We start from the raw sequence: 27,950 nt of genomic DNA, 5'->3' as shown, positions 1-27,950 counted from the left end.
CTCCTCCGTCGTTGGCTTTTTGTTCAGCGCAGTTGAACATATCCCTTTTTACTAGATATGATTGCGGGGGCGAGCTCCTAGCGAAATTCTCGGCGTCAAACGAATCAAAGTATTTCTTCCTTCTTATTCGTCTTGTTATTGTGTCGTATTAATCACACGGAGACATCAGAAGAAGAACAAATAGTAGTAGCCTATAGTCAGGTTGGAATAGCTAGATCACACACACACAAAAGCGGAAGTCGTTTTTCTCTTGGGAATGTATATACTCTCTGTTGCTGGGACTATACACGAGACGTTGGTATATGTACGTGCCAGAATTTCAACGAGCCTAGTTTGTGCGCTGCGAAAAGGGCGCCAAGAAAAAAGGGCGAGCGCTGCGAGAATGATAACAACTGCAACTAGAAAGAATCAAAGCTGCTGCAACATCAAATAAATTCGGCGTCGAATGAGAAGTATATACTATATAGTAGGAGCGCTCGGCATCTATTAACAATAGTACACACAATCGGCTGTGGCGCTGTGCTGTAACATAGCGCTGCATAGAACAACAACAACATCGCGGCCCGCCAGTTTCTCTCTCTCTCTAACGTAATATCGATCGACGCTCTAGGTCCTATTGCAACTGCGAGCTCATTTTCTTTTTCTTCTTTTTCCTGCTATTACATTGAACGACGGAAACGCGCAAAATAGTTTCTGATGACAGGATCGACTGGCGGATGCGCCAAAAAAATTCCGCCAGCACTGTACACACACGGGCTGGTGTCTATATAAAAAAACAGGCATCGCACATGTAGAAGGAGGGAAAAGGAAAAAATAAAACGACATTAACATAATACCGCATGGGATCGTGCCAACCGAATCTCATCGTCATCAGCAGCAGGAGGCTCTCCGACGACCGAAAGACTCAAAGAAGCTATGTATATGCGTTAAATATCTAAAGATTCCATCTCGCAAAATGGTTGCGAGCTAGAGAAGATGGATATTCCCGGCGTCGTCGCTAACAACGTGCAGCTATTTTATACCAGCTGGGCTTTCATCTAGTTAACTTGACATGCGTTGAGCATAACGAGATGGATGGCTGCCTTGTTTCGCTGTCTAGAGTAGATCTCTCTCGTCGTCGTCGTGAGCCCAGCATAAATAATCACGCTGGCCGGCTTGTATTAGATTGTTCGGCCGGGAATTTCCGTCGGCGCAGCCCAAATGATAAAAGGTGTCACAAAATCTCCGTTCTTACATAATATTATTGCGCTCTTCATTGTTATGGATGGCGGGGAGGGCTGCGAGATATAAGAGTATCGATGATGGGATGTCCTAAAGTTGATCATCAAATGAATGAATAATGGGCTGTTATTAGAATTATATAGGCATATTAGCAAACCGGCGATGCAAAGTGTTGTGTGTGTGTGTAATGTATAATATAGTACACAAACATGTAATACAAATTATTATGGGTTTCTGTTTTGTTTTTAAATCTTTTGTTGTCGAAATTAAATTCCCTTTTTTTTCTTAAATTCCTGGGGGCTGGTGGGCGGGAAAATTTTTCAAAAAATGTTCAACTTTTTTTTATTTTTAGTGGAAGATTGCTTGTTTTTTGTTTGCTGGAAGTGAAAACTGGAAAAGTGGGCGAAGAAGATGAAAAATATAATAAAATGAATAAGATACAAACATTGAAAAAGTCATTTTTAGGAATTTGTGTGTCTTCTTCAATTTTTTTTTGTTTTTTTGTTTCTTTTTTGAAATACGCGCGACAGTCTATAGCAGTGCCTCGTTGACTGTAAAGAGAGGGAAAACAAATTGGATTGCGGAAAGGAGTTGATAAAAAATGAATGTGAAATCAAATTTATAGTATATGAACAGGCCCGGAGGGGAAAAAAAGGGAGCAAAAGGAGCAGCAGCAGTAGCATCAGCAAATTGTGTTATATAACTATAATATGTCAATTTTTTAATAATAATAATAATCATAATAATAATGCGAAAAGGAGAGACGAGAGGCACTTGAGGAACAAACAACTGGCGTCGCTCGGACTTTTTCTTTCTCCTATTACATCAGCTCGTAATCATTAATTATCTATACATACGTTTTTGTCATTTTTTCTTTTTTTCTTTCTTGTATAAAGTGGTGGTGTGTGTGGGTAATCGAATTAGATATTATTCACACACAAGAATTTAGATATTGTGCTGGGCGATAGCAATCGAATTTCGAGCACGAACTCTGTTCCAGACCAAATTTGCTTCACTTTCTTCTTCTTTAACTTTCGTCTATTCGTGTGTGTCAGTTTCCTTCTAGGTGATTTCCTTATTTATTTTTGCGTGGGTGTGTGTCTGATCAAAAAGGGGCGGGGTTCGATTAATCGCTTGACATTTCCGCCCAGGATAGGAGGGGGGATGTCAATTGTCAATTGCACAACTGGAAATCAACGTCCCATCCAGAGAGCTCGTCCGGCGGCGATTCCTTCTCTTTGGGGTAGGTGTCAAAGTTGGACGAGTCAGCCGGACCGCGAACCTTTTTTGTTTTTAAATCAACCGGATCGATCCCCATTAGAACAATTTGAATCTCCCGCACAGCTGTCAGTAGCAGATTATAATAATCAATAAGACTTACCACGGGGGTGATGGGGGCCGCCAGTGTCCGGTTGGACAGGCCATCCCAATCGAAGACTTGGAACCACCTGAGAAAATCGCCAGAGAAATTCAATTATTTAATTCAACTGTGCTGATGGGCAAATAGACGGAAAAAATTTGATGAGGGGGATGAATAATGGTACCTGTGCTTCTTGATGTCGTCGATGCCACCGCGTTGGTAGCCGAGCCGCTCGGCAGGCACTTCACGACAGAGGCGCTTGATCAGAGCTTGAGCTGCCCGGTTGACAATGCGCGGGAATTCAATTTGATCGATGCCTTTCAGGATGATGTTGTACGTCTTCATCGGGTCGGGCGAAGTGAACGGCGGCCTAGAAACATTCCAGCACCCGTAAATAAAATTGTCCATATGATCCGACTTTAAACGAATTTAATTCGAATGAATCAAAAGGAATCACTCACGTTCCGGTCAGCAGTTCGAAGATGAGGATGCCCAGCGACCAATAATCGACTGCCCGGTCGTGACCTTTGTTGAGGATGATTTCGGGAGCCACGTATTCGGGAGTGCCGCAAAATGTCCACGTCTTGCTGGTCACGCCCAGCAGTTTGGAGAAACCGAAATCGACCTGACAGAGAAATATTTCCGCGTGAGCGATGAAAATGGCGAAATACAAAGTCCAATGATGTAATAAAAAAAGGACGGACCAGTTTGACGTAGCCGTGACTGTCCAGGAGGAGGTTCTCCGGCTTGAGATCGCGGTAGATGATGTTGCGCGAGTGCAAGTAATCAAAGGCCTCAATGACGCAGGCCGTGTAGAACAAAGTGGCCCCGTCGTCGAAATGCCCGCGGTCACGCAGGATCGTCCACAACTCGCCGCCCAGACAGGCCTCCATCAGCATATAGACGTACTTGTTATCTCGGTACGTGTTGTACAGCCTAATATTAAATTACATGACAAACAAAAACAAAACAAATGAAATTCAAAAATGCCGCCGCCACCCAAAAGGAAAAGAAATTAAATAAAAAAACAAAAGAAGAACGATTTTGTTTTAAACCCAAAATTTCAAACTTATTTGTTGATGATATCGATCGGAATATTGAGCCAGTCGCTTTGATGCGCAAGTAGGTACATTGACCCGTCGGGTAGTAGGGGGGAAATGAATATCAAAAGATTAATTAGCATGATGAGCTACGTGAAGAATGTGCCATAGAGGCGAATCACGGCAACAATCATCCCGGCTTTTATATCATGCCATAAATTGGATCAAATACTCTGTGCGTTAGTGTTGTATACACATCCAAGGGTGCATTCCCCATAGGAGGAGTCGACAGTGTTGCCATGGCAACTGGCCCTCCGAGTATAATCATCTCCCGAATCCCCAAAAAACTTGCAGTAGTAATCATAATAATACGATTTAAAAGGATTCAATATTCGGATATAAAATGATTACCTGGCGATGAAGGGACTCCTGCAGGACATCATGATGTTCTTCTCGCTGTAGATGTGCTCCTGCTGGAGCGTGTTGACAATGTGCTGCTTCTTGAGGCACTTGAGGGCGAAGGTGAGCGATCGGTCGTAGGCGCACTGGACCAGTTCGACGCGGCCGAAGCCGCCGATGCCCAGGGTGGCCACCACGTCCAGGTCGGCCAGTCGGACTTGAGCGTATTCGGAGATGAGCTGGACGGGGATGCCGCTGTCGCCCGGCCGGCTGCTCACCGAACTCGAGCCGGAAGAGAATCCGCGTGACTCGTCGTCGTACGTCTTCCCGCGCAATTCGCTCAAATCGCCAATCAATTGGATGAACGAACTGATCGGCGGGAAAATTTAAAAAATTCAAAAACAAATCTCAAATTAGACACGGGAAAATATTTTAAAAGTAATAAATCAAATGAAGAAAAGCAGAAGAAGAAGAGGAAGAAGAATAGGATCAAAGGAGCGTGATGTTGTTATGGTGCCCTGCACGCGGGAAAATCCCTTTGATGATGAATGGAAGTGCTGGGCGCTACATGGAAAGAGAAAACAAGTTTTTTTTCTCCTTATTTTCTTATTATTTTTTCTCCCCCCTTTATCCTGATTTATTTTTAGACGCCATATATAATAACAAATACAAATCCTTGTTCAACTCTTGACGTGAACCGAACCAGTTGGGTAGTGATCCCCGCCCTAAAGGGGGGACCCAGATCAATGATTTCTAGTAGTAGGTTCCGCGATTGGTGCTGGTTAGAGAGATCAAGCCTTCCCGTTGCACAACACACAAAAGACTTGATCCGCATTCACTGTGTCGAGTTTGCATGCGTGTGGCGGTTGATTTGAATTGCCGAATTTGCAACGTTAATGAGGACTAAATAGAATACAGGATCGCTCTCTATAGTTGCACGTGCCATTCAAATGATATTCTATTGCTTCTGGCTCTCTTTTGAATTATTCATTTGTAGAGATGGATGCCCCCTGCGCTTTTTAAAAGATCATTAGGGCGACCACACCCCGGAATGTGTTATACGTTTTATTGACGCGCGCGGTGCGGAGGTTTCCAGCGGAAGCGCCGGGCACTTGGTACAACTCAAACGTCAAATGATGACTTATAAATTTAGAATCAAATAAAGGAGCTATATAGGAGCTTGTTTGATGAGACAACTTACTCCCGTCCAAGGGTGAGGCACTCGACGCCCGGTGGCAAGGCGATGACATTGGCGCTGCGGCATTCCTCTTTCAGCAGGGCCTGTTCGCCAAAGTAGTCGCCGTTCTCCAGCACCCGAACTTCCTCCTCTTCCAACTTGCCTGTTTGTTTTATTGATGGTGATTGGAAATGAAACAAAAAAGGGGAAATCGTTTTACTTTCGATTGGAATAAATGAATGATTCAAACTCGACACAACGAGTTTCGTCTGCTCAGTGATGGCCGCCGACGACGTCTAGAACGCCAAACCGTTGGCGGTTTAGAGTGGGAGCTAGACAATCGATCGCCTCTCTCTCTCTCTCTTACCACATATATTAAACCAGCAGCCAGCCAGTCTGAGGAGATCGTCTTTTCTGTCTGTATTATACTCTCAATGTGTCATGTGACGCTGTCAGTACGTATATAGAGATATACTCGAGATCCAATCTGAATTTCAACTCGCTGTGTCTTGTAGAATAGAATTGCGGCCCAGCCCCAAACACACGCAATATAATTGTAGCTACGTACTATCTCTATAAGATATGGACGGTAATGGCAACTTTTCCCTCACCGGATCCTGTCTCTATTATGTACACTGTGCGGGGTGTACCGGGTGTATCTATTTCCTGATATGTCTATTGTGTAAATCACATCGAACTCCCCCACCCACCTATACCAAAAGCTCGTCTTTGATTTCTGTTTCCCCCCCGTGCAGAAAGCATTAGCGTCTGACATTTGCCTTGATGGGCAGCAGCAGCCCTTTTGTTTGTTCTCTCTCTCTCTCTATAGTCTTGATATGTCAAGCTGGATCCCGGAAAAAGAAAAGGAAGGGGTCGTGAACGTGCCATTGCCAGCCGATCGATTCCAAATCGATATGATGTGCATCTCTGATTCCCTTTTCTTATTCCGTCTGGTGTGTGTGTGATTTGCCTGTGCTGGAAAGAATATAAGGGCAGCCCCCCGGTTCACATCCAATCAAACATCTCTCTCTCTCATTCTAGTTGAGCGAAAGATCCATCGCTTTTAGACGGCGAGAGTCTAAAATATTGTCGACTGTATTTCAAGGGCTTCTTCTTTTATTTTCCCGCGCTTGTGTGTATTTTGAAAGTTCTTTTCCCTTTTGATATTTCACGGCAACCCGAAAAAGTTATTTGGGAAGCCGTCAAAGTTTTCGTTTTTCCTCTCCTAACTTTTATTAGATCCACTGTAGTACTAACTATATGCAGACTTGCGCGCGCGCGCTATCCAGCAGCTAGACGACGAAATTTACGATTATTAGCCGAAAGTTTGCTCTTCTGAACTCTATAGGAGCCGAGCCGAGCGCCCCATTTGATTTCTTATTTGTTTCCGCCATCTCTTTTATCTTTATTTGCATCATTGTTTTGTTTAAGAGTTAGAATTTGGCTTACCGGGCAGTCGTTGCGTGATCTGAACGCGGCCGCTGGCGATGATGAAGAAATTGTCACCGCGACCTCCTTGACGGACGATGTACGTCCCCGCCGGGTAGAATTCCTGCACGTACATTTTCCCCAGACAAACAAAAACATCGATTATTATAGTAGATCGATAAACGTTTTTTTATCCTTTCAACACACTTTTGAATAAATTTAGAGGATCCGCGCGTGACCCACTCACGCAAGGATGGGCCAACGGACTCGGACTTAATCCCCATTGGTGCCTTTAAAGTGCTGAGTTTGCCCGGCTAATGCGTCTTAATGGCTAATGCCAACAGAGCGGAGTGGGAGGAAGGGGGGAGGGTAGCCCAACATGCAAATAAGTTATATAATCGACATTTGAATAGAGGAAGAAAACGGGAGAAGATAATAAAGAAAAAAGACATTCTGACAGCTCAGTCCGAACCTTTTCTCGGACAAACATTGTGTGTGTACACACTGCTGGCAGCTCATCCTTTTGTGTGTGTGTCACACACGCAAAGTGAAGTGGTTGAGAGGATATTTCGTTTGTGTCTTCACCCAAAATCGGACATGCAACCCCTGGAAGAAGAAAAACGGCCAGCAAACAAAACCAAGACTGGACAGTATATAGTCTGTTTGCCGATGCCGGGATACATAGTTTATAATGGCGTCGTCCCTATATATTCCAACATGAGCGTGTAAATAGATACTGGGGGGCGGACGACGTGTGTGTGTGTACTATATCCATCTGGTTTTCTAGTTGGCAGTTTGCAATCGTCGTTGCTGCTGCCCAGTCGCGTGTAAACACAGCCCGTCTGTCCGCATCTAACAAGCTGCTGCCGTGACTAAGCGGACCAAATGAAAATATTTCCCAGCTCGCAATCTCTTTTCTTTAGAGATTTGCCTAGATCTGGATATGATACACGTATCGCTTCGGTCGTCATGTTTAAACACACTCAGTTCTGTCTTCTGTGTTTTGTTTATCTTTTTCTATTTATTTTGATATTCTTCCATGTGATTGGCGAACGCCCCGCAGGGTTTTAATGACACAACCAGAAGATGTTCTTTTATTTTTTTGTTGAGCTGGGATATGCTCATCTTTTATATTTTTTCGGCGGGGGTTTCATATCTGTCATATGTGCTTCATCCCGCCCACTCCGGGGTTCCGTTTCTCATTTCATCCGCACAGTTTCCCTCCCTCCCTCTCCCATCTCTTCCATTTCCCCCGCAACTTCTCATATGTGAGCTTTGGCGTGCGGTTATGTGTGTGTATGTAACCGGCGGCAGCCCCTTTCTTCGTACATTTACTGTAGAAGATCTCGGCGCCTAGTTTCAACGCCTGTGACGGCTATTTGTGTCAAGGCTGGGCTCCTATGCGCTCCTGTTTGGCTGGGGGATCACGCGGAACGTTCAACCACACGGAAAAAGAAATAAAGATTCATATTCCCCGCGCTTTTCGGTATGATACGGGAGCAGAGAAGATTTCTTTATCGTTTCCTTCTGGGCAATGACAACAGGGAAAACTGAGCAGTCGGAGATTCAGGAAATAAAGGGAGAGGAAATCCTTCCGTGCGGGAAAATGGGTGGAGCGGGGCCTGAGCAAGGATCGATAACCCCCCACAACACAAATATGTACGTAACAAAAGGGGGCGGGTTTAGATAGTCTACTGACCACTTCCAGGACGTCGGCAATCTTGGACATGTGATCGGTCGTGAGACGCTCAAAGAGTGGAACGCTGCGTAGGAACTTGAGATTGTCGTCGATCCTCTGCAATCCCGTTTTCTTCATCACCTGCTGGAAGACTCGACGGTCCAGTGCCCAAACTTTGGCACTGGTCACGGCTGGAAATATTAATAATAATAATAAAAATATTTATTATTAAATAATACAATACAATATTGGGTGTTTTATTAAGAAAAAGAATAAAAAAAGCAATTTGCTTTTTGGTGTTTTTATTTGAGATCGGTTGCTGATTGGCAACGTCCGTTTATATTGCAAGATGATTGCGTCGTCTGCTCCAGTTTCTTTTTTCGTCAAAGTCGTGGCGCCAAACGTGTGCTATTTGTGTTAACGTGCAATCAACCAAGAACAAATGATGGCCGATAATAACTTTCGTCTCTCTTTTTGTTTGTGGACCAGCAGAGAGAGTCACGTGGGTCGTAGAAAAAGAAAATACTAAATAAAAAGGTTTTCTACTAATCGATAAAAGTAACCAAGTCGATCGTGTTAGACCGAGTGTTAGACTGAATCTTGGCTGGAGTTTTCATCTTCCTGGGAAAAAGAGAAGGAAGAATTCGAATAACTATTATCGACTTTTCCTTTCATCGTTGCAGTCACCAGAAATATCTGGATGTGAGAAATGTAATGGCAGTTTCATTTGTGTTCAAGTATCGTGCAGTTGCATTCTGCACCTTGTCTGAATTGTAAATGTCTGCGAAACCTAATGCCTCCTTCTTTCAATCATTTCGTTAGAGCCTGCAGTGTGACCACCACCCTGATGCTGTGAACGACATTGGAACTTCTAGAACATCTGGATCGTCCAAGTAGTAAGTCGTGATTCGTTTATTTACCCTATGCAAGCTGTTGGTTGGAAATGGGTTGAAAGTTTCTGCCCAACCGAAATAGTTTTACCCACCGTGATTACGTCAAGCATGTGGTCACCACCGGCATTAGGTTTCTTGGCGTAGAGTCTCGTAACTTTTTGGCAAAATTTCATCTTTTCGAAATGTTGAATCTAGCTACTCCATTTAATAGAATTGCAAGTGTCTAATAACTTTTGTGGTACAACATCCAATGCAATTTTGCTGCCCACGTTCTGGCTGCAGGATCTTTTCATATGGAATTCGATATTCCTCTGCTTTTGTTTTCTTTCTTTTATTCGTCGTAAAGATTCGATTATTCCTGTCCTTTGTGTGATGTCAACGTTCACAGAAATCCCCAGCTATTTTCGTCGGGAGAAAGTGTACACTCTCTTTACATCTCAGTCAGGCACACCCACCCACTTGTGCTCACGCAAGTGTCAATAGGAAGTGCAATGAAATTCCCTCCCGCCCGCCTTTGCTGTAAAATTCAATTTGGGCTCTCTTGCGGTGTGCGACACATGAACATATTCAAAAGACATCCGAGCGTTTCAAATGGCAGCTGCTGCTGGCGGCAGCATCCAACGTCGGGACTGTGTGCCATTTGCATATTATTTTCAATTTTGCTGTGTTTCTGATCCGTCCTCCAACTTTGGCCTATTGTCGAGTCGGTGGCTGTTTCCTGTGGCTGGGATTCTCTATTTCTTGACAGGATTTTTATTTTTTGAAAATTTATTTATTTCTTCCCCCCTTCTACTTTATCACGTCAAGTGTAGAGGGCGAAACGACGACGCCACCCGTGGGCGGATCAGAACGGGAAAGGCGTGAAAGAAGAAGAAGCTCAATAAGTTAGTGTGTACGTGTTGAATGGAAAAGTTTGGCCGTTTTTTCTTGTCCCCCCCCCCCCCCCGCCACCGAAAAGTAAAAGTCGATCGAGTTTCTTTTTTTCTTTTCATGAAATTCGCGGAATTTCGATCGACTTGATGGAAAACGGCGGAATAGAAAAAGTTTCGTTTGCTCAGCGATATGAGAAATGTGAAATGAATCAAAATGGTGATGATGTTTTGTATAAAATGGGATGGGATATAGGCGAAAGTATGATGTTGTGTGTGTGTGTGTGATGGGGCTGCGTTTTACCTTTGATGGATGCTGTCCGCGTACAGTTGTAAAGGATGGCCAATTCACCAAACGCTTTGCCTGGTCCCATCCGGCCCAGTACTCTGTCACCCTGGATGACTTCCAACTCCCCTTCGGCCGACACGTACAAATGTGATCCTGTCCAACAAACAGCGATAAATGTACATTTCTCAGCAATGTTGGATATACTCTATTTATATTATACAGCACGCACTAGATGGACTAGATACAAAATAACTTTCAGTTGCACTGGGGAGAAAAACGAAATTTTGAAATTTTATATTTTTCTTCTGTCTGTTTGAACGGTCAAATGGCGCTGCCATAAATGGCCGACTAGACTGAGAAACGAGCTGGAAATGCCATCATTTCTCGGTATCAATCAAAGTCGGGATTTTATTTATACAGAGCATGTTTTTTTTTTTCGGTTTCTTCGTTCAACTGCGGGAAATTTAAACATTTTCTTTTTACCCCCAAATTTTTAAAAACTTGTGTTACAATTTTGATTTGAATGGACTACACCACTAGAGAAACGAGATAAAAATTCCTTTTATTTTCAAATTTTGCAATCATACCGGCATCTCCTTCGCGGATCACGTAGCTGCCCTTCTCGAATTCACGCGGGTACATGGACTCGACAATCTCTCTGACCTGGGTAGCGTCCAGATTCTTGAGGAAATCATTCTCCATAACGGCATCTTTGATCAATTGTTTGGCTCTGTTTGAAATTCAACAAGAAAAAAACAAAACAAATCATTAAAGATAACAATGTAAATCCCCCCCACTCCCGAATAGAACAGCAGCTAGCAAAGTCGATCGACAATTGGTTTTTCACTCGAATGTCTTGTGCTATTTTGTTTTGATATGGGTTTCTTTTTTATTCTCTCGCATATCGTTTTCGAAGGCTTTAAGAGATTGCGAAATTGCTTTTTCCAGGAATAAATGTGTGTAACAGCCGGTAGCCTGGGAGGAGGACATGGCACTCGAAAAGAACTCTGTCAGTGCTACTACGGTCTAGATATTTATATATATACTTTATGGGGTGGGAGCGGCTAGGGACCAGAGTCGACAAGAAGCTTGCAAGAGATCCCAAGTTGTTATATGACGGTGCAATGGCTAGTAGCTTGTACGTACGTCAGCTCTTGTATATATAAAAACAAGTCTTGTTCTATTATTCGTTTGATTATTTCCTTTTCTTTCTATCAGAGCGCAACCGGAAGGATCCGACCGACCGGTTTAAAATATTGATCTTTTCGTCGTTTTTCTATTTTTTAAGCGATTTATTTTATATTTCGGGGTAAATCTGGGTCCAAACTTTTGAAAATCTTATTTGATTGTGAAACGAACCGGGCCAGAGCCGAAAGTCATTTCGATGCTGTCACGATTACGAACTTGAAGAAGAAGAAACACATCCATTTCGGTTTGACTTATTGAGAGACAAAAGTTGTACAGCAACAACAATTCCAGCTGAAAAAAAAAGTGTTTCTTCTTCTTCTTCTTTTGTTGTGAAAATTCTAGCTACTCGATAAGTCAACACGGAAGAATCCAACTGCTTTAGCCCTCCCACTCTCGTCAGCAACGAAAATGGGTCTTCAAACAACGATCAACAAAGAGTTATCTCTATTGCAGCAGCGTTTTTTGGGGTAATACTCTATATATTTTGACGTTGTAGTACTCGTGTACTCGTTCCTGTAAGAAAATCCATACAGCCGTAAAACTACCCCCCTCCCGACTGTTGTTCTACGTGACATTGTTTTTTCTCTCTCCTTCGGGCTTCTCCTTCTTCTTCGATTTCTCGACTGTAGTTCGCCGGTTCTCTGCCCGCCGTGGATTATTAAATCGATGGCGCCATTCTGGGCCCAAGTGGCGTGACAATAACGACGCCGAACAAACAAGAAAACTAAAGTCGTTTTCTGACAAACTTTTTGAAACTTTTTCCTTTTTCGATATCAGATAATAATATAATATTTCGACGTACGTAGTAGTAGTAGCTGCCACCCCCGAAGCGGGTACACAACGGGAGAGTAATGACGGGTCGAGCCAGAGAGAAAAAACAGTAGGGGTAGGATATTTCACGACTCGATGCTCACGCTCACTCTTCGTGAGTTAAGAGTGTAACCCTCCCCACCCTTCCATAGAACGCTACCGGGGAAACAACATGGAATCAAACGCACACGACACGACATCCGATGTGTCGATCCCGCTCGACAGAAAGTCATGCCATCAGCTCGTTTTCTCGCACCGGCGCCAAACTTTTTCGTTATTGATGATCACACATGAGGCAATCGTTATTCACCTTACAGTTCATCACCATCCCTCCCCCTATCCCCACTCGATTATATATAGAAATCGATATGTCCGACAGATATTAGTTTTCTAGTAGAGTGTCCGTTTCTTTCGTGCAGTCCCTCTGCGGGCGCAATGAACGTTTGATTAGTGGCGGTTAATCTTGTCAGGGCCCGATGACGAATTGGTAGAGTCAACACTCTTTTCTCTCTCTGTGTGTGTGTTTCGTGAGTGGTTTTTCTTTTCTTTTTGAAAAAAGGAAAACCCAAAATAAATAGTTTGCCTTTTGCCAAGTTTCTCTCTTAATTCGTGAGGCTGTTGACATTTTGATTCGAAACGCACTTCACTCCCGTGGCCCTTACGTGTGTGTGTGTGTTCCAGAAAGGAGGCGGTCGAATGCACTTGGGTTGGAAACTTATATTTGTTGACTCACGACACACACACACACACAAATTATTCCCGAACGAAAGCGACACGGACGGCAGTGCGCGACGGCGGCTGATGCCGACAACCTTTTTTTTTTCGTTTTGTTTATTTTCTGGGATTCACGCACGACTTGGTGGGTTTTTTTAGGACTTGTTATACCGTTGAATCGATAACTCATTCAACCGCCATGTCAGCCGAATGTTTCTATTTTTGCGCGCGCACGAAATGAATGAAATTTGGCGCCAAAAAGAATAATTTTCAAATTTGAATTTTGGGGGGAGAAAAAAAAAACGTACCGGAAATCTTTGTCGTGAGAAGTGACCAGCAGGGAAATGTCGCCTGGTTGTTGATTGTTGGGAGCTCCCGCCAGGAGCAAGCGGTTCTGGTGGCCGCCGTGATGGCCGCCGTGGTTGTTGTGATGGTTGTGATGGTTGTGCAGGTCGGAACTCTCGCCGGACACGCCCTGACGTTTGGCGAACAATGCCGGCAGTTGCAACTGCAGTCCGGAAGTGATTCCGCCCGTCGTCGTCTGCTGGCCGTTATTGGTGATTTGCAAGGCTGACATCAGATCGCTTCCATCCTGTTGGCCGCGGGAAGTGGCTTGCAGGACGCTCTGCCAAAATATCAAAGAATGAAGAAGAAGAAGAAGAAAATAACTACAAACATTCATCATCCGTTGGGAAATGGCCGTGATGACAGGCATCTTGCATGGGGGTTCTATTCATTTCTACCGAGTATAACATTCCCCTTTTTAAAGTGGGTACTACTTTCCATATATTCATCGCCAACCTTTTTTTATTTTTATTTTTTTTATATCAGCCCTTGAAAATCCCCCCGGTAGTAGTGGGGGAGAAACTTTATAGACAGACGCCATTCCATTGGTCGTCTGACGGCACGTAGCACTTGTGTGAAATATCCGTCCAAAGAGATGGAAGCCGAACGAGAGTGAGTCTCTATAGAGTTGCGTGATTATTCCCACGCGCCGAACGGAATTCTTGTGCGTGTGTGTCAACATTCTCTCTCTCTCGCGTCTCGGTGATGGGGCGCACTCATCACCGAGTCGCCTGGTTATTGACGGGTAAATAACCCAGCAGCTTCGCTTGAACATCGTCGTTTTTGTGCCTGTCACTCGCGCTCAAATGTTTGAACGGCGATTAGACAGGGAACTCTCGACGGCCAAATCTGTAAACACGAAGCGATCATCCAGGACCATTTTTCCTTTTTTTTTTTGAAAGAACAAAAAGTCTGGCCTGGGCGGGATTGGTCCGTGTGGAACTGCGTAATGACACTCACGGAGAAAAAATAAAATAAAAGCGGAATTACACGGAATGACAGTCGGGAAGAGAAGAAAAATAGTGGGGTAGAACGGGGGCGCTGGGGAGTTGTTATTGTTAGAGATGCCGCAGTGGAGCGTAACCCATTTGGCAAGCGAGTTTGACAAGACATTTTCGTCGGCACGAGAGACTCCTCCCGCTAGCTGCTGTTAGAGCGGCTTATGCAACTGCGTCTCTTTTTTTTTCTATATGTATCTAAACAAATAGATTGTCGTTTTTCTTCTCTCTTGTCCGTTTGCCTTGACAGGTTATGTAGAACGCAGGAGTCGCCTGAGATATTGAACACGAAAGGAAACCAACAAAAATAAGAGATGAAAAACTACTAAGACACGGCGGATGTCTGGCCTCTTCTTCTTATTTTTCTTGATTCTTTTTCTTTTTTTCTCTGTGTGTGTGTGTCGTTACTTGTGCGTATTTCATCTGCCCAGTAAATCGTGAGCAGCCGGACTCTATGGGCCGCGAAAGACTGGAGGAGGAGCAGTTGGGAGTTGGGAGGAGGAGGCGGCGGCCTGGAAACGCCAATGCCAGACTTGCACTTTGCTTCTTCTTTCTCTCTCTCTCCTGGTTACGAGCCATTAAACATTAGAAAAATCGGATAACTTTGCTCGGAAGAAAAATGGTAGGCCCACCCACCACCACCCTTTTCTTTTCTTACTGTTTACACACACTTTGTGTTTGCGATTGTTTGAATCTCCCGCGGGAGTTTGTCGAGCGCGCGCCATTATTACGACGGTCGAGTCAAATCTACCAATCAATTCCCGTTTCTTTATTTTTTTTTAAATGTTTTTCTGGTTCTCTTTTGAAAAAAAAAAAAAGTTTCGACTCGACTTGATTGAGTTTTCCTTGTTTTGATTGCACAACCAACTTTATTTGATCAAGGGCTGGTTGGAACGAGTGGAAAGTTCAAAGTGCAAACGCGGTAAAATCATTAAGATTACCGAAATTTCCCAACAGTCCCCTTCCACCCCGTGTTGTTGTCCGTCAAAATGCGATAAGGATCGCAGGCCCCTTGTTTTTCTCCTACAAGTCTTCCCATTGCTCATGTGTGTGGAGACGGAATTACTCTGCCAAAGTAGACGACGGTGGCGGTTCATTTTTCATCAAAAGAACTGCGGAAACGCCTTTTTTTTTCCTACCAAGAGAGACTGGCAGAAAAGTGACGCGTGCTAGATGATGATGATCTCTTTCCTGTCTTGTGTGTATTATCCTTTATCTTCCGACTGTGCCGGGCCCGCAGGAGTCCCCCACAAAACGTCTAACCCAGAAAGGAAGGAAAGGAAAAAACAAACAGATATTTGATGGGGCAAATGGGTTGTAACCTACTACTACACTTAAGTGCTGGTTGGCAAGTCTTTCATCTTTCTCCGACTTTCAGACTCGAAAACATTTTGAGACTTTGCGCAATTTTCCCGTTCAAGGTGTGGAAACAGTTATCGACCGGAAACCCGCAACGATTAGGTACAGAAAAACGAGTCCGATATGGAAAACGACTTTTGGGCTGTTTGACCCAGTTTTTTTCCCGTTTGTAACCACAATCAGGTCGACGTGTAAGGCCCAAAACAAACACACACACAAATGATTGTGTAATCACTTGGGTATGACATGAATTGTCTAAGTAGATCTCACCTTGAGCTTGTGGATTTCTCGTTGGAGTCGTCCGATTTCTTCGTCTCGTTTCTTGAGTCGCCGTTTGAGTTCGAGCGTTTCCGTCTGGTAGAGATCCAGCCGGGATTCGCGCTCCTTTAATTCCGTTTTCAATTCGGGCACCAAATTGCACAGGTAGTGGTAGTCTTCGGGCACCGTCATTTTGTTATTTCCAGCACCAGCCGTCGCACTGTTGCTGCTGCCACCTCTGACGGTCGTCGAATTGTTGATGGTGTTGTTCTTGTCGGTCGATCCTGTCGATCCCGCCGTTGTCGTCGTCGTTGTGTTTGGTTGGGTCGTCGTCGTGGATGAGGCCGGGACGACGGATGCGGCCGTGCCTTTGTGCTGCTGCTGCGTCGGCTGATTGCGTTGGAGTGGCGTGAAGGAACTGACGCTGCAATTGTTGGTGGACGACGAGGAGGCGGGCGCGGCCGAGCCGGTCAGACAAGACGCCCCGTGGCCCATAATTCGGACACCGCCGATAGACGACGTGAAATTGGTTGGCTGCTGCTGATAATTGTGGTGGTGACCGCCACCGCTGCTGCTATGCTGAATAGGAGTGGTTTTGCTGTTGGACGCATTCGTAGCGCCGTGGTGCTGTTGTTGTTGTTGTTGATAGAGGGGCGACGAGTGGTGATGGGACGGAACGAGAGCGGGCGGGTGACTGGCCGCCCGTTCGGACGGGGTCTGACTGCCGACTCCCACCCCGTGAGCGTGAGGAGCGCTAGGAGCTGCTCCGCCGCCCCCGCCACCACCACCACTGCTGCAACTGCTGTTGTTGCTATGACTGACGACAACAACACTGTGACCACCACCACCACCACCACCACCTCCGCTGCTGCCGCGCAGGATTTGCGACAAACTGACGGGTCCGCCGGCGACTTTAGCACCACCGCCACCGCCACCAGCAACAGCAGCACTGGACCCGATTCCGGCTGCTCCGTCGACGACTCGACTCGACGGGCCGACGGCGCTGCTGCTGGAAGAAGAACAAGTCACGCCAACGGCCGTCTGGTGTTGGCTATTGTTGTTCGACTGCGCAGGATCGGGCGAAGTAGACGACAGAGCAGCTGCTGCTCCTCCGCTCCTGGTGCTGCTGCGCTCCTGCTCAATGTCCAACCCATCGGTGTGTCCGCCGCCCGGCAGTCGTTGCTCTGGCAGTCGCTCTGATTTCACGTTGGTGAAACGCGAGGCGGCGGTCCGCTGCTGTTGGCCTTGTTCCTCATCATTATCGTGATTGTTTCCAGACGACTCCATTTTTCTTCTTCTGACTCCTGGTGGTGGATGGACAGGCCAGTGGGACGGGAATTGTTCAAATATTTACGAGTTTACTTTTTTGGGGTGGGGTTTGATTCTTTTTTCTTTGGGAAAGGCGTACCCAGGACTATCTTGTAATTGGCCTCTTCTCCGAATTTTGCTTATTTCATTTATTTTTTTTTATTTTTTTTTTCTTCTTGGCTGGGATCTTTTTTCTTCCCAGCAGATGCCAAATTCGCCCGACGGCGACACCTTTTGTCCTTCGGCGGAACTCGATCGTCTACACAAGTCTGTCGTGAGAAATATCAGGGGAATACTTTTTCGTCGACTGGCCGCCCAACCGCACTATAGACACACAGCTGCTCCTGTCCTGAAGGATTTGAAAGAAAAAGAAAAATCTAATTATTTATTTCCTTATATAATCACGCACACACACAAAAAGATAGAAGGAAAGACCCGTCGGGGTCGCGTTTTTCTGTTACACAACAACAACAACACACGTTCGAAAACACACACACACCCAACCCACCAAAAAAGTGGGGGACCCCTTTTTGTCGGGTTGATGGATGGAATCTACCTGACTCATTTGCATTTTTGGAAGAACAAAATTTGTTTTTCTTCTTCCGCGACTTTTTTTTTTGTTTTTTGTTTCGAATCGTTTGACTCTGACGATCTTTTGGCCGGGCACGCGCATCACACACAACCACACACACGCACGCACACGCATCTTTGGCTGTGAGCGATGCGGCCGCAGGCCTCGTCGTCGTCTCGTTGTTGTTTTCTAAATGGAAAGGAAACCAAACGAAACACGACGGAGAGTTTTGTTTTATTTGGTTGGCTTCTCTTAACGATGATTTCATCCTCACGGTTATATCACGGCCTGGGCTAGATCACGCGGGTATATCTAATGTATCAGCGTCCACTGTGTGGTGCGCGCACACACACACACTCTCTGACGTATATGGTATGATTTACGACGGGCAATATGCCCATCAGTCTGCTGTTTGGGGCCTTGACGGTCGTCGCCCCATTACGCATCCGGCCATCCAGCGACTCCCGCCAAAGTTTTTTGGGTTTTTTTTTTTTCTTTTTTGGCCAAGCTGCTGCTGCTGCTGCTGTTGTGTAACGATGTGAAATCACGACCGGCCAATTATTTGATGCCGTCTTTCGATAGGCGAAAAGAGAATAGCCGAGGCTGGCGAAATCCAATCCCCCCACCCGTTCACGCCCCCCAGAGGGGGATCACCGTAATCATCGCCGGATGATTTTGGTTCATGGCTGGAGAATATTCAATTTTGTGAAACGTATAAAACTTTTTTTTCTTTTTCTTTCTTTTTTCTTCGATGATGGATCGTGACATCATCATGCGAGGGGTCTATATAATTTCTTTTTCAACCCCCCTCCCTCTTTCCCGACCGAAATCAAAAGTCGTGGCGTGTTTTTTCTTTGTTGTTGCCCAGTACCGGGCCGGTCGTCTGTCATTCTCCCCACAAATCATGTCGTCTATTTATTTTAATCACTCGCAACGGCAACATCTGGAGTTGGCGCCGAATGAGTCTGTATTTCATACACTTACAATGTTTTCGTGACTTTGTTACAAGCCCAAAATCGATCGATATCGCCGCTTTTTTTGACTTGTGGTCTCGGTCACGTTATTTGTTTTGCTTTCGTTTAACAAGACAAACTGGGCGAACTTTCATCATTTCGGCAATAGCCCCCCGAAACAATCGGCGTCCGTGTAAAAAGTCCAGGTTCTTTAAAACAAAACAAAAAAAAAAACATTCGACAACAGCAGCAGCGTGTTATTTATCTACACGTATCACGAGAAAGAGATGAGTTATATCTCTACGTATTTTCGCTGGCTTCTGCCATCGCACAGAGAGACGATTGTGCGCCGGGCTGCTCATTCACACAATGGAATTTATTGCTTGGCCAGATGACTGCACTCGATAAGTGAGCGGATTATTCCCGCCAGTTGTGCGCCTTTTCGGTAACGTGACCCGCAGAGACGCAGAAAAAGAAGCTTTTTTTTTTTAAAGATATAGATCAAATGTAGAGTTGTATATATAGTTGGTGAGGTGGGTAAGGGGGGGAGGATCATTGCCTATAATCGTAAAGAACTGGGGCAGCACGCGAATAATAAAAACCGAAACGACACGCGGGATTCTCTCTAGCTTCTTGCCCGGCGCCAGCTGGCAGCGGCCGACCGGCAGGGCCACATCAGCAGTCCGATGCGTGACACAGGGTCGGACTGGTGGTATCATACGTGTTATTATTACATGTATCTATAGTATAGGCTTTTAATGTTATTCGGCCGTATTGTGTATAGTTACTTGGATGGGGGGGAGAGGGCAATTTGTTTCAACGGGTTGGCGTGTGCGCATTTGGGCAGCATCGAGGAATATATCAAATAAACGCGGAGGAAAAGGGGAAGGAAAAATAAACAAACGGATGAAAAAGGACCCAGCCAGACTGGGCGGGGTTTAGTGAGGGGGGAGTTGTTGTGGAACACACACAGAGAAAATGTGATGAGAGATATTATTCTATTCCACCACCACCAGACACGGTTATTTTCGCGAAACATTTCCGACTATAGTTTTTTTGTTTGGTTTTGGGTTTGTTGCCGTTGCGGGGCGATCCATTCCGCCCGTTTGGGACCCGGATGAGACGGGTCCCCGCCCCATCCCTCGCCGTCACTCGTCATTTACTTTGTTGCTTGCATACTACGCACGTAGAGATGAGTCTAGTCGATACCAAAAGGAGTTTGAATGGTGGATCGAATGGGGAAATGTGATGATGATGCGTTCCGGACGGACAAACAACAACCGGCGATTAAACTTTGATGCAAGTCATCCATCAAAAACGATTGTCTTTATCTACGCATATAACCAGAGAGAAAGAGAGATGATTGAAACATCAGCAAACTCTTCATTCTATCGTCGTCGTAAGGGCCACGCCTACACTAATAATAGTAATGTCTTTATACTCCATGTCGAGAGATAGAGCCGCACCGGTCGATGGCAGACTATTTTCCTTTTTGTTTTTGTTGTAACCTGGTCCGTTTTAAATAAGAAACAACTGGGCTTCATTTTACATTTGAGGTCCAGCTGCTGCTGCCCTGTCTGATGATCGGATGGGGGAAAACACGATCGGAATTATTTATTGGATTGAAAAGAGGAGCAGCCGTAAAACTGGGAGGTACGAAACTCGCTGGTGGGAAGGAGATCCGGGCCGGGCCGGTAGTTGAACAAGTTCAAGAATTGGAAGAACAGGAGGATCATTAAGGGCTGGGAACACTCTAAAAGATGAGAGAATGGCCGAGCCGAGAAAAATGGTTTTTGACAGCCGTTGCTACTCCCGTCTCAAAAGTTGTAATGGAACGCACACTTGCCGCGCACCGTGTCAAAAAGAGAAAAACAAATTTAGGTCAACCGCACACACGAATTGGACGGACACGCGCGTTGGCTGAGAGAGAGAAAGAGAGAACGTGAACAATTTTTAAAAGTTGAGAAATAAAGAAAACGGCCTATGATCGTCACATTTTTTTTTTTTTCAAACGAGAACTTTCTCACGCGGGACGAGTGGCCCGTTTTTTATTTCCACCCGCCGTTTCCGCTGCCTTTTTGGTTTTGCGCTCCAGTGCCCCGTTTTCTTACCAGCGAAAATAAATATAAAAGTTTCCGTCTCTCACTCTCTTGTGTGTGTACCTGACAGTTTTCCACCGACAATGGGCCAGCAGGCGAGCGGGTGGGGGGATAATGAAAGGCTATAAATATACCTTCGGCGTGAAACGGACCCAGCGATGACCACTACCACCACCCCCCGGGTCCCGAAGGCACATGTAACAAAAGACAGAAAAATCCCACCCTTAAATGTTGCGGGGTCCGCCGCCATCAAGGTCTTGTTTTATCCCCAATTGCCTAGCTAGCGCAGCCAATGAACGAAATGGAAATGATAAAAAGCGCAAAGGAGAGAGAGAAAGTTTTTATTTTTTTTTCCCGAGTTTCGTTCATTTTCGGGAAATCACTGGAATTAGAGGCCATAAAAAAAGATTTCGGTCTGTGTCGAATGAATCCAATCAACGTTTATTAGTACAAGAAATAGATTGTTTTCCTTTACCTTTTTTTTATTTTTATTTTTTAAATAAAACCAGAGTTGGGTTGTCTGGTAGATGTCGAGCTGTGCAATATCACGGCCCAGTCAAACACACACACCAAAGTTAATGTTTGTATTTCTTTGTTTTTCGTGGGGGGAGAGAAAAAATCGAACGACGTCGTGAGCGGACGACAGGGCAGAGTCGACTGGCGTGTTATAATGCCAAGGGGCCAAGACTGATGACCGTTGGACCGGCGTTGGCAGCTGATATATATTGCGATCTACCGCAGACAACAAACGCAGCACATCAGCCGGCCCGTCCCGGTACACACACATACACAAACAATAAACAGAACTTGGCCTTTTTTCTTTCGTTTTCCCTCTTCGCACGCGCACCGGGAACCCCGTTCACGTTGTAGGCCGGCGTTTTTTTCGACACCTATGGCAGAGCACAGCACAGAGCCTGGTTTCGTTGGGAAAGGCTATGCTGTGTACGTAGCGTATAGCGCAGGCACTTTGTGAAACTGGGCGAAACGCGGTCCGGTCGACTAGTTGGCGGTTGTCGGCTGACCGTGGCCGAATTCTCTTTCTCTTTTGCGTTGGGATGCCACGCAAGCGCCGCTCATCATATCTCTCATACACACACACATTTGATAGTCTCAAAAGCTCACCCTATCTTTATTATTATGCATACATTCCCTGTATATTTTTCTGAGCTCGGCATGTACTACGACGACTCTTTAATCATTCGATCGCACAAAAGTTTTTCACGCAACCATTTCTCGTTTGTTCTTTTTTTGTTTTGAGCCTGTCGGCTATCTTTTTTTATTTGATTTTTTATTTGCTTGATTCCGTGGGAAAAAGATATGTTTTGGGATATCTTTATAGTTTTGGTGGGGAAGGAGATATAGCCTTGGCGGCACTTGCTGGTTGCGGTCGATTGGCACACATGTGTATGTGCCAGGTACTGTCGCCATGGCGACGGCCACTCTTGTTGGGTTCAATAGTAAGTCATCATGATGGGCGAGGAATCAAACAAGGATCATAACTTGGTTGTATAGCCTGTCGAATAACCCCGCACCGCAAAAACGGACGGACAGTCTATACAAGGAAGGGAAGATGTTGTGGCCATCATCGGCGAATGGCGTTTGCACGGAAGAATCCATATATCGTCTATAAGGTTGCGGCGATATTTCGGGAGACATGTCACAGGGTCATCACGTACGCGTAGTTAAGTCAATATCACATGTATAAAAGTGGCTGGGGAAAAAAACGCGCGCAGTGCGGGGCCGACACAGTGTCGTGCGGTTTTAATTGGCACTTTGGAAAAAATGGAAAAAAGGTTAGGGGGGGCTCAGCTGGTGTTTTATTGTCTACCATAATCATTTGGTGAGCAGAGCGCAGTAGTATAGATGTCAGTCGGTTATTCCCGCTCACGAAAAACAAAAAAAAAATAATATCGTTCCGTCATCAGCACATATTAGGAGACACGATTTTGATGTTTCGGTTATTTAAAAGAAAAACGAATTCAGTCGCGGGAAAAAAAGAAGAAAAAAAAGTACAAATTGGGAAATTTGTTGTAGGAAAACGAGCGCGGCGGCTATCGGTTGCAATCGGTGGGGGCTGGAGACAGTCGGGAGTTGTTGCAGGTGTTGTTTATTTGCCACGTCATTCCTCCGAGGGATGCTGCCGCTGCAACTGCAACTGCAACTGTTGTTGTCCCGCAGAGACTCACGGCAGCTGTACATTAGAGTATTTACTTAGAAAACGAGAGAGAGAGACGAGCTAACATAGCCAAAAGGGGGGGCCACAGATTGTGGCTACAAGTTTTGTTTCGCTCGCGGAGGAGACTGCCGGTTTGTACATGTTCAGTTTGTATGATTGTTGCGGGATTGTTGTTGCGTTTGTCAGACTTTTCTCGCTTTGTGTTGCAAGACGCTGGTTGGGGATGGCATTGTGCGTATGATTGATACATAATAATCAAAGGAAGGCAGGGGGGGATGGCGCAGGAGATGAGAGAGAAACAAGTTATTGTTTGCACGGCTTTCACGTCATCATCTGTGGAGCTGTTTTGGTTGTACGTGTGCAGCGCAGGAGAAGAAAAAAAGGGACGACCGACTCGGCTGCTCGGCGCTGCTGATAGCCCCCATTGAGTCTCAATTAAGAATGACAAGCTCGATGGTGAGCCTTTTATCTCTTTCGAAAAATAAATAAAAGGCAAGACGTAGATATCGAAATCAAAAGTGATTTCCCGTTTGATTCAACTTTTTTTCAACGGGAATTTTCTCATACCAGTAGCGGCGGAGAGGATGGAGAAGAATTTCGAAAAAAAGGAAAATACCAACGAGATGATTAGGAATTGAAAAGAAAAACGGTCGGAAATGAAAGTATCGCTGGCAGAATTTAAAAAAAAAAAACCTACGGTGTCTGACGAGACTGTGAGAAAGACGACGCCCACCATTATTGAGCAATAAGTTTTTTCTTTTTTCTTTTTAGACGGTGATAGAGTAGGGCTATAGGGCCGGCAATCACGTCAGGTTTATAAATAACAGGAAAAAAATTACTTTTCTTTTTTTTCCGGGGAAAAAAATTTGATTTTCAACTGGATTTCGATTTGAACGCGTGAAAATAAAATAAAATAATACATGACATCATTTGTCTGTTATTTTATTTCTTTTTCCTCTACTACACTTAAAAAAAAAAAAAAAGAGTGTCACGCTCCCGGGCGTGTTTAGATTTACTACGGGACAGGATATCGGGTCAAAGTCGTCATTGAGTTTCGGACGTGCTGCGTTTAAAATATTCAATTCAGATATAAAATAAAATGAAAAAAAAAAAAAACAAGTTGGGAGATTATTATAATTTCGTGCCTATTGGTCATTTGGTGCATCGATGCAAAGGTTAGAGAATGAAGGTTGGGCCATCGGCCCCAGTCGGCGGTCCTAAAAAGACATTTTCGATTGAATGAATTTTTTCGAGCTTTTTGGGTGGGTCTCTATACAAAAAAGATCCTCGGGCCTATTTTTCCTTATTTTTTCACGCACGAGTCTCTCGGTTATTCGACGATTCGGTTTAGTTATTCCTACGAAAAGAGAGAAGAAAAACTCGCACACTCAAAATCAGCCGAAACGATGGCCGAAATGATGAGCCCCTGATACGTGGAAAGTCAACCGCAACAATTTAAAGAGCGGGAGAGATAGAGAGAGAGAGAGCGGTGTTGTTAAAGAAGCGAACGCGGTTACAATCGCGCATTCTATACAGCTGTATAATGCGTGAGCAGCGCGTGTGTGTGTGTGTGTGACTTTCCATGGTGAAATTCTATTTAAAGTTTATTTTCATTTCTCCTTGAGGAAAAAAAAAATCCTTGATGGCCATCGACCGTATAGAGTGGATACCACTCTTGTTTGGGTTGGTTGTACACAATCTGATTGGTGGTGGTTTCGCCCCCGTTTTTCTTTTTTTCTTTTTCCTTTCGACTCCCGTTACGCTCTACAGCCTGTGTGATTGCTGCTACGATTCTTTTCCTTTTCATTCTCGTGAAAGTTTTTTGTTTTTTATTTTTCTCAGCTGATTGTTGTTGGGGCAATCCTGTGACTTTTAGGCTGGGAAGAATTGTAGTAGCGCATGCGGTAATATAGCTCTCGGTTGACTCACATCATCGCTCTGGGCGCTCATAAAACATGTAAACCCCCAAACAGTCAATAAATCTCCGACATTTCAAAGAGACTGGAAAAAACCAGCACCGCAAAATAACAAAAAATAAATTCTTGATTTTATTTCTAGTTTGAAAAAAGACACAAGAGGGGGGGATTAGATTTCAGGGTTGAAATTTGTTTCGTTCGTTCGAATTAAATCCCTCCCGACGGGGAGAAAAAAAAAATTTTGGCGCGACCAGCGGCTATTTTTGATTCCGATCGAAATCAAAATTTATAATTCAAGGACAGAGTGGCACACACAGAGAGAGTAGTGCCGCCGATTGATTCAAATATGGGAACCGAAACAACCCGAAATTATCATAAAGGCAAATTTCTCTTGGCGTCCTCTATCTCCTCGCCCAGCTCTTTTTTGTCTTTTTCTCTCTACGCCAAATAAAATCAAAACAGAACAAAAATATAAAATAAAACGAACGGGAACAAGTGAAAAATCGAAACGCCTGGCATTTCCTGCCGTGTCTGTCGTTGGCTCCCGCAAACAACAAACGAGGAGAGTCTAAGCGTGACAAAACTGTACACGTTTTTGTTTTTCGTGGCTGGAGCCAAACAAAACGAAAAAGTAAAATTCCTCCACCTTCTAAAAAGTACCTGGATGAATTGAAGTTGGGATGGATTTTCCACCGACCGGCCGGCCTTTTATTTTCTTAATAGAAAAGGTGTCGACGAGATGGGTCGAATCTGACACTGACTGACCGACAGTCGGTCCGACCGATGTGGGCAGAGTTCACGTTCTCGACAAGAAATCCGTTCTTCTTCTTCTTCTTCTTCTTGTTTAAATCGGATGGGCAGAATAACAACCGTCTTCCCCTTAAGCTTTTCTCTCTCTCTCTCTTTCTTTGTCCAGATCTGTAATAATAACAGTGACAGGTATGAACCTGAAGAGTCCAACACACTCGACGGGCGGCTGGCTGTGATGTACAGAGGCGAGCGGCCAGCAGCAGCAGCAGCAGCCAAGCCAAGGAGAGCAAACAACCGACACACACAACCGTTCCCGCTGACTACACGATCCCGAATGTTTGCTAACCAGCGCGTGGTCTCTCTCTCGACCTAATAGAAAGTCTTGGAGCAGCGGCAGCAGCAGCAGCAGCAGTGGCCGGGGTAATTTGCTGCTGCTGCGCTGCGGGAAAGAGAAAGAAGAAAAAAAACAACAACAACAAATACAAGAAGAAGAAGAAGAAGAAGAAGAAGTTGGGAAAGAGGAGCGTCGACGGGTTGTGTCTCTAAACCGTGGCGCTGTTGTTGTTGTTGTTGTTGGGTGGGTGTGGCTTGCCTCCCTAGAGAGAGAAAAAGGAATGAACGAAAGAGAAAGAAACCGTCCCCCCCATGAGATAGATTTTTATTAGGTTTTTTTTTTGCGGTGGTGGTGATGGCGGTGGCACAACATTTCTCAAGTGCCCGTGTCGTTCGCGTGTGATCACGCGACCCAATCGACCAGAGGAATTCAAAGGAAAAGAGAACTAGATCGGAAAAATTCGTGTTTTTCTTTCGCTAGTGTTGTTGTTATTATTATTATTATTCCAGAGAGACAATATGAAACAAAAAAAATCCCAGCTTGCCATTTTTTCTTCGACTTTTTCACGTCATATTCAAATATGACTCGAAACTGTTTTGTTCCGTGCGGGAGTTTTAAATTTGATTTCGCATCGGAAAATTCCACGTCAAACGATTTTTTTTTTCTTCCTTCCAACGTGAAATTATTTTATTTTTTGTTTTTCGAAAGTTTTTTTAAGTAAAAACACACACAGGCGTATTTCTACGTTAGTGTAGTTACCAACGGTCTTATTAGTTTCGCTGCATATTATGAATATTGGATGATTATGCTTAATTGGCTGCGCATTCACGCTTCATGCACGGCAGTTGACTGACACCCGTCAGTTCTGTAATTCTGCCCAGGACATCAGCATTTTCTCCGCCATTTTTTTTTTTATTTTTAATTTCTTCTTCTTGTTGTTGTTGTTGTTGTTGTTGTCGATGGCCGTCGGGCGTCGAAAAACAACCCAAAAACAAACGAACTTTCCCAGCAACTTTGGAAATGAGACATGCACGTCAGCTAGGGAAATAACACAAACCTTCTAAAGCAAACTGATTGCGAGTTGGCCAATCTTGTGTCTGTGTGCGCAGACGTTTGTTCGTTGTGCGTTGGGTGTGTGCACACACAAAAGAGAGAGAAGCCAACAGGTGGAAACGTCATCGTCCTTCTTCTTCTTCTTCACCTCATCATCATCATCATTCTAGATTTACACACAAGAATCCAAACGTCAAGCGAGAAACGGCCTTTCTTGGCTGGGATGTGCCACACCACGATGGCGTGAGTGCTCTTATGTGTGTACTGTGTGGATATAAGTTTGTTGTTTTTCTTTCTTCTTTCTTGGGCTTTTTTTTTTCTTGTTTTGGGGCTTTTTTTTCGACACGGCCATAAAGCACTTGTTAGCACCGCCACCCTGGCGTGGCTGCCCAATTGCCCAGTGTGTGTACATCGGCTGTAATTGGGTCACACGCTCTCCCACCAGAGGGAAACAAGTGAAATGTTTTCCTTCGAGAAAATTGATTATTTGTTTTTTTTCTGCGTTTGAATTTATGCAACACCTTTCTTATTGCCACTTGTCCATCTTTCTCCTCCACTTTGCTGGATTAGACACGTCGGGGGAAGAAAAATCAAAATGCGTAGAGTTTGGATTAGACGTTCGTGGAACGGTCAATCTCTGGGTTCTTATTTTATTCCTGAAATAATGACGACGTAGTAAGTCAAGCGCGAGTGAAGGAGACTACATATACGTAAGAGATGAATATAAACCGCGGAGGAGAGGACCTGTTCAAAACCGAACCCAA

The 27,950-nt window shown here is 44.8% G+C and overlaps 1 protein-coding gene across 2 annotated transcripts; it reads right to left on the bottom strand.

Annotated features, from left to right (window-relative positions):
• Positions 1 to 1,620: 1,620 nt before the first annotated feature.
• On the bottom strand, positions 1,621 to 26,153 carry LOC124209602 (cGMP-dependent protein kinase, isozyme 1-like). 2 transcript variants are annotated; one of them, XM_046607654.1, is made up of 14 exons: positions 25,710 to 26,153; positions 16,039 to 17,683; positions 13,375 to 13,691; positions 10,942 to 11,084; positions 10,370 to 10,507; positions 8,325 to 8,494; positions 6,647 to 6,749; positions 5,222 to 5,360; positions 4,033 to 4,389; positions 3,286 to 3,517; positions 3,043 to 3,206; positions 2,766 to 2,951; positions 2,603 to 2,669; positions 1,621 to 2,503 (listed from the first exon to the last, which is right to left on the bottom strand). In XM_046607654.1, exons 2-14 carry the CDS (start codon positions 17,311 to 17,313, stop codon positions 2,396 to 2,398), a joined length of 3,399 nt encoding a protein of 1,132 aa, XP_046463610.1. In that variant the 5' UTR covers positions 17,314 to 17,683; positions 25,710 to 26,153; the 3' UTR covers positions 1,621 to 2,395. The 2 variants fall into 2 exon arrangements, with proteins under 2 accessions (XP_046463610.1, XP_046463611.1); XM_046607655.1 differs by lacking the exon at positions 25,710 to 26,153 and adding an exon at positions 21,433 to 21,705.
• Between the last annotated feature and the right edge of the window lie 1,797 nt (positions 26,154 to 27,950).

The sequence above is a fragment of the Daphnia pulex genome, chromosome 12 (genome assembly GCF_021134715.1).
Source record: "Daphnia pulex isolate KAP4 chromosome 12, ASM2113471v1".
Classification (NCBI taxonomy): domain Eukaryota; kingdom Metazoa; phylum Arthropoda; class Branchiopoda; order Diplostraca; family Daphniidae; genus Daphnia; species Daphnia pulex.
This window is presented reverse-complemented; position numbering and strand designations above follow the sequence as displayed.

What these genes read in the sequence shown, in the direction of transcription:
- LOC124209602 (XM_046607654.1), bottom strand. Translation starts at nt 17,313, where the DNA reads ATGGAGTCGTCTGGAAACAATCACGATAATGATGAGGAACAAGGCCAA. An exon ending in TTGCCGACGTCCTGGAAGTG is followed by an intron (nt 6,750 to 8,324) that starts GTCAGTAGACTA and finishes ATGTACGTGCAG; the next exon opens with GAATTCTACCCGGCGGGGAC. An exon ending in GTCACGGCTACGTCAAACTG is followed by an intron (nt 3,207 to 3,285) that starts GTCCGTCCTTTT and finishes TTTCTCTGTCAG; the next exon opens with GTCGATTTCGGTTTCTCCAA.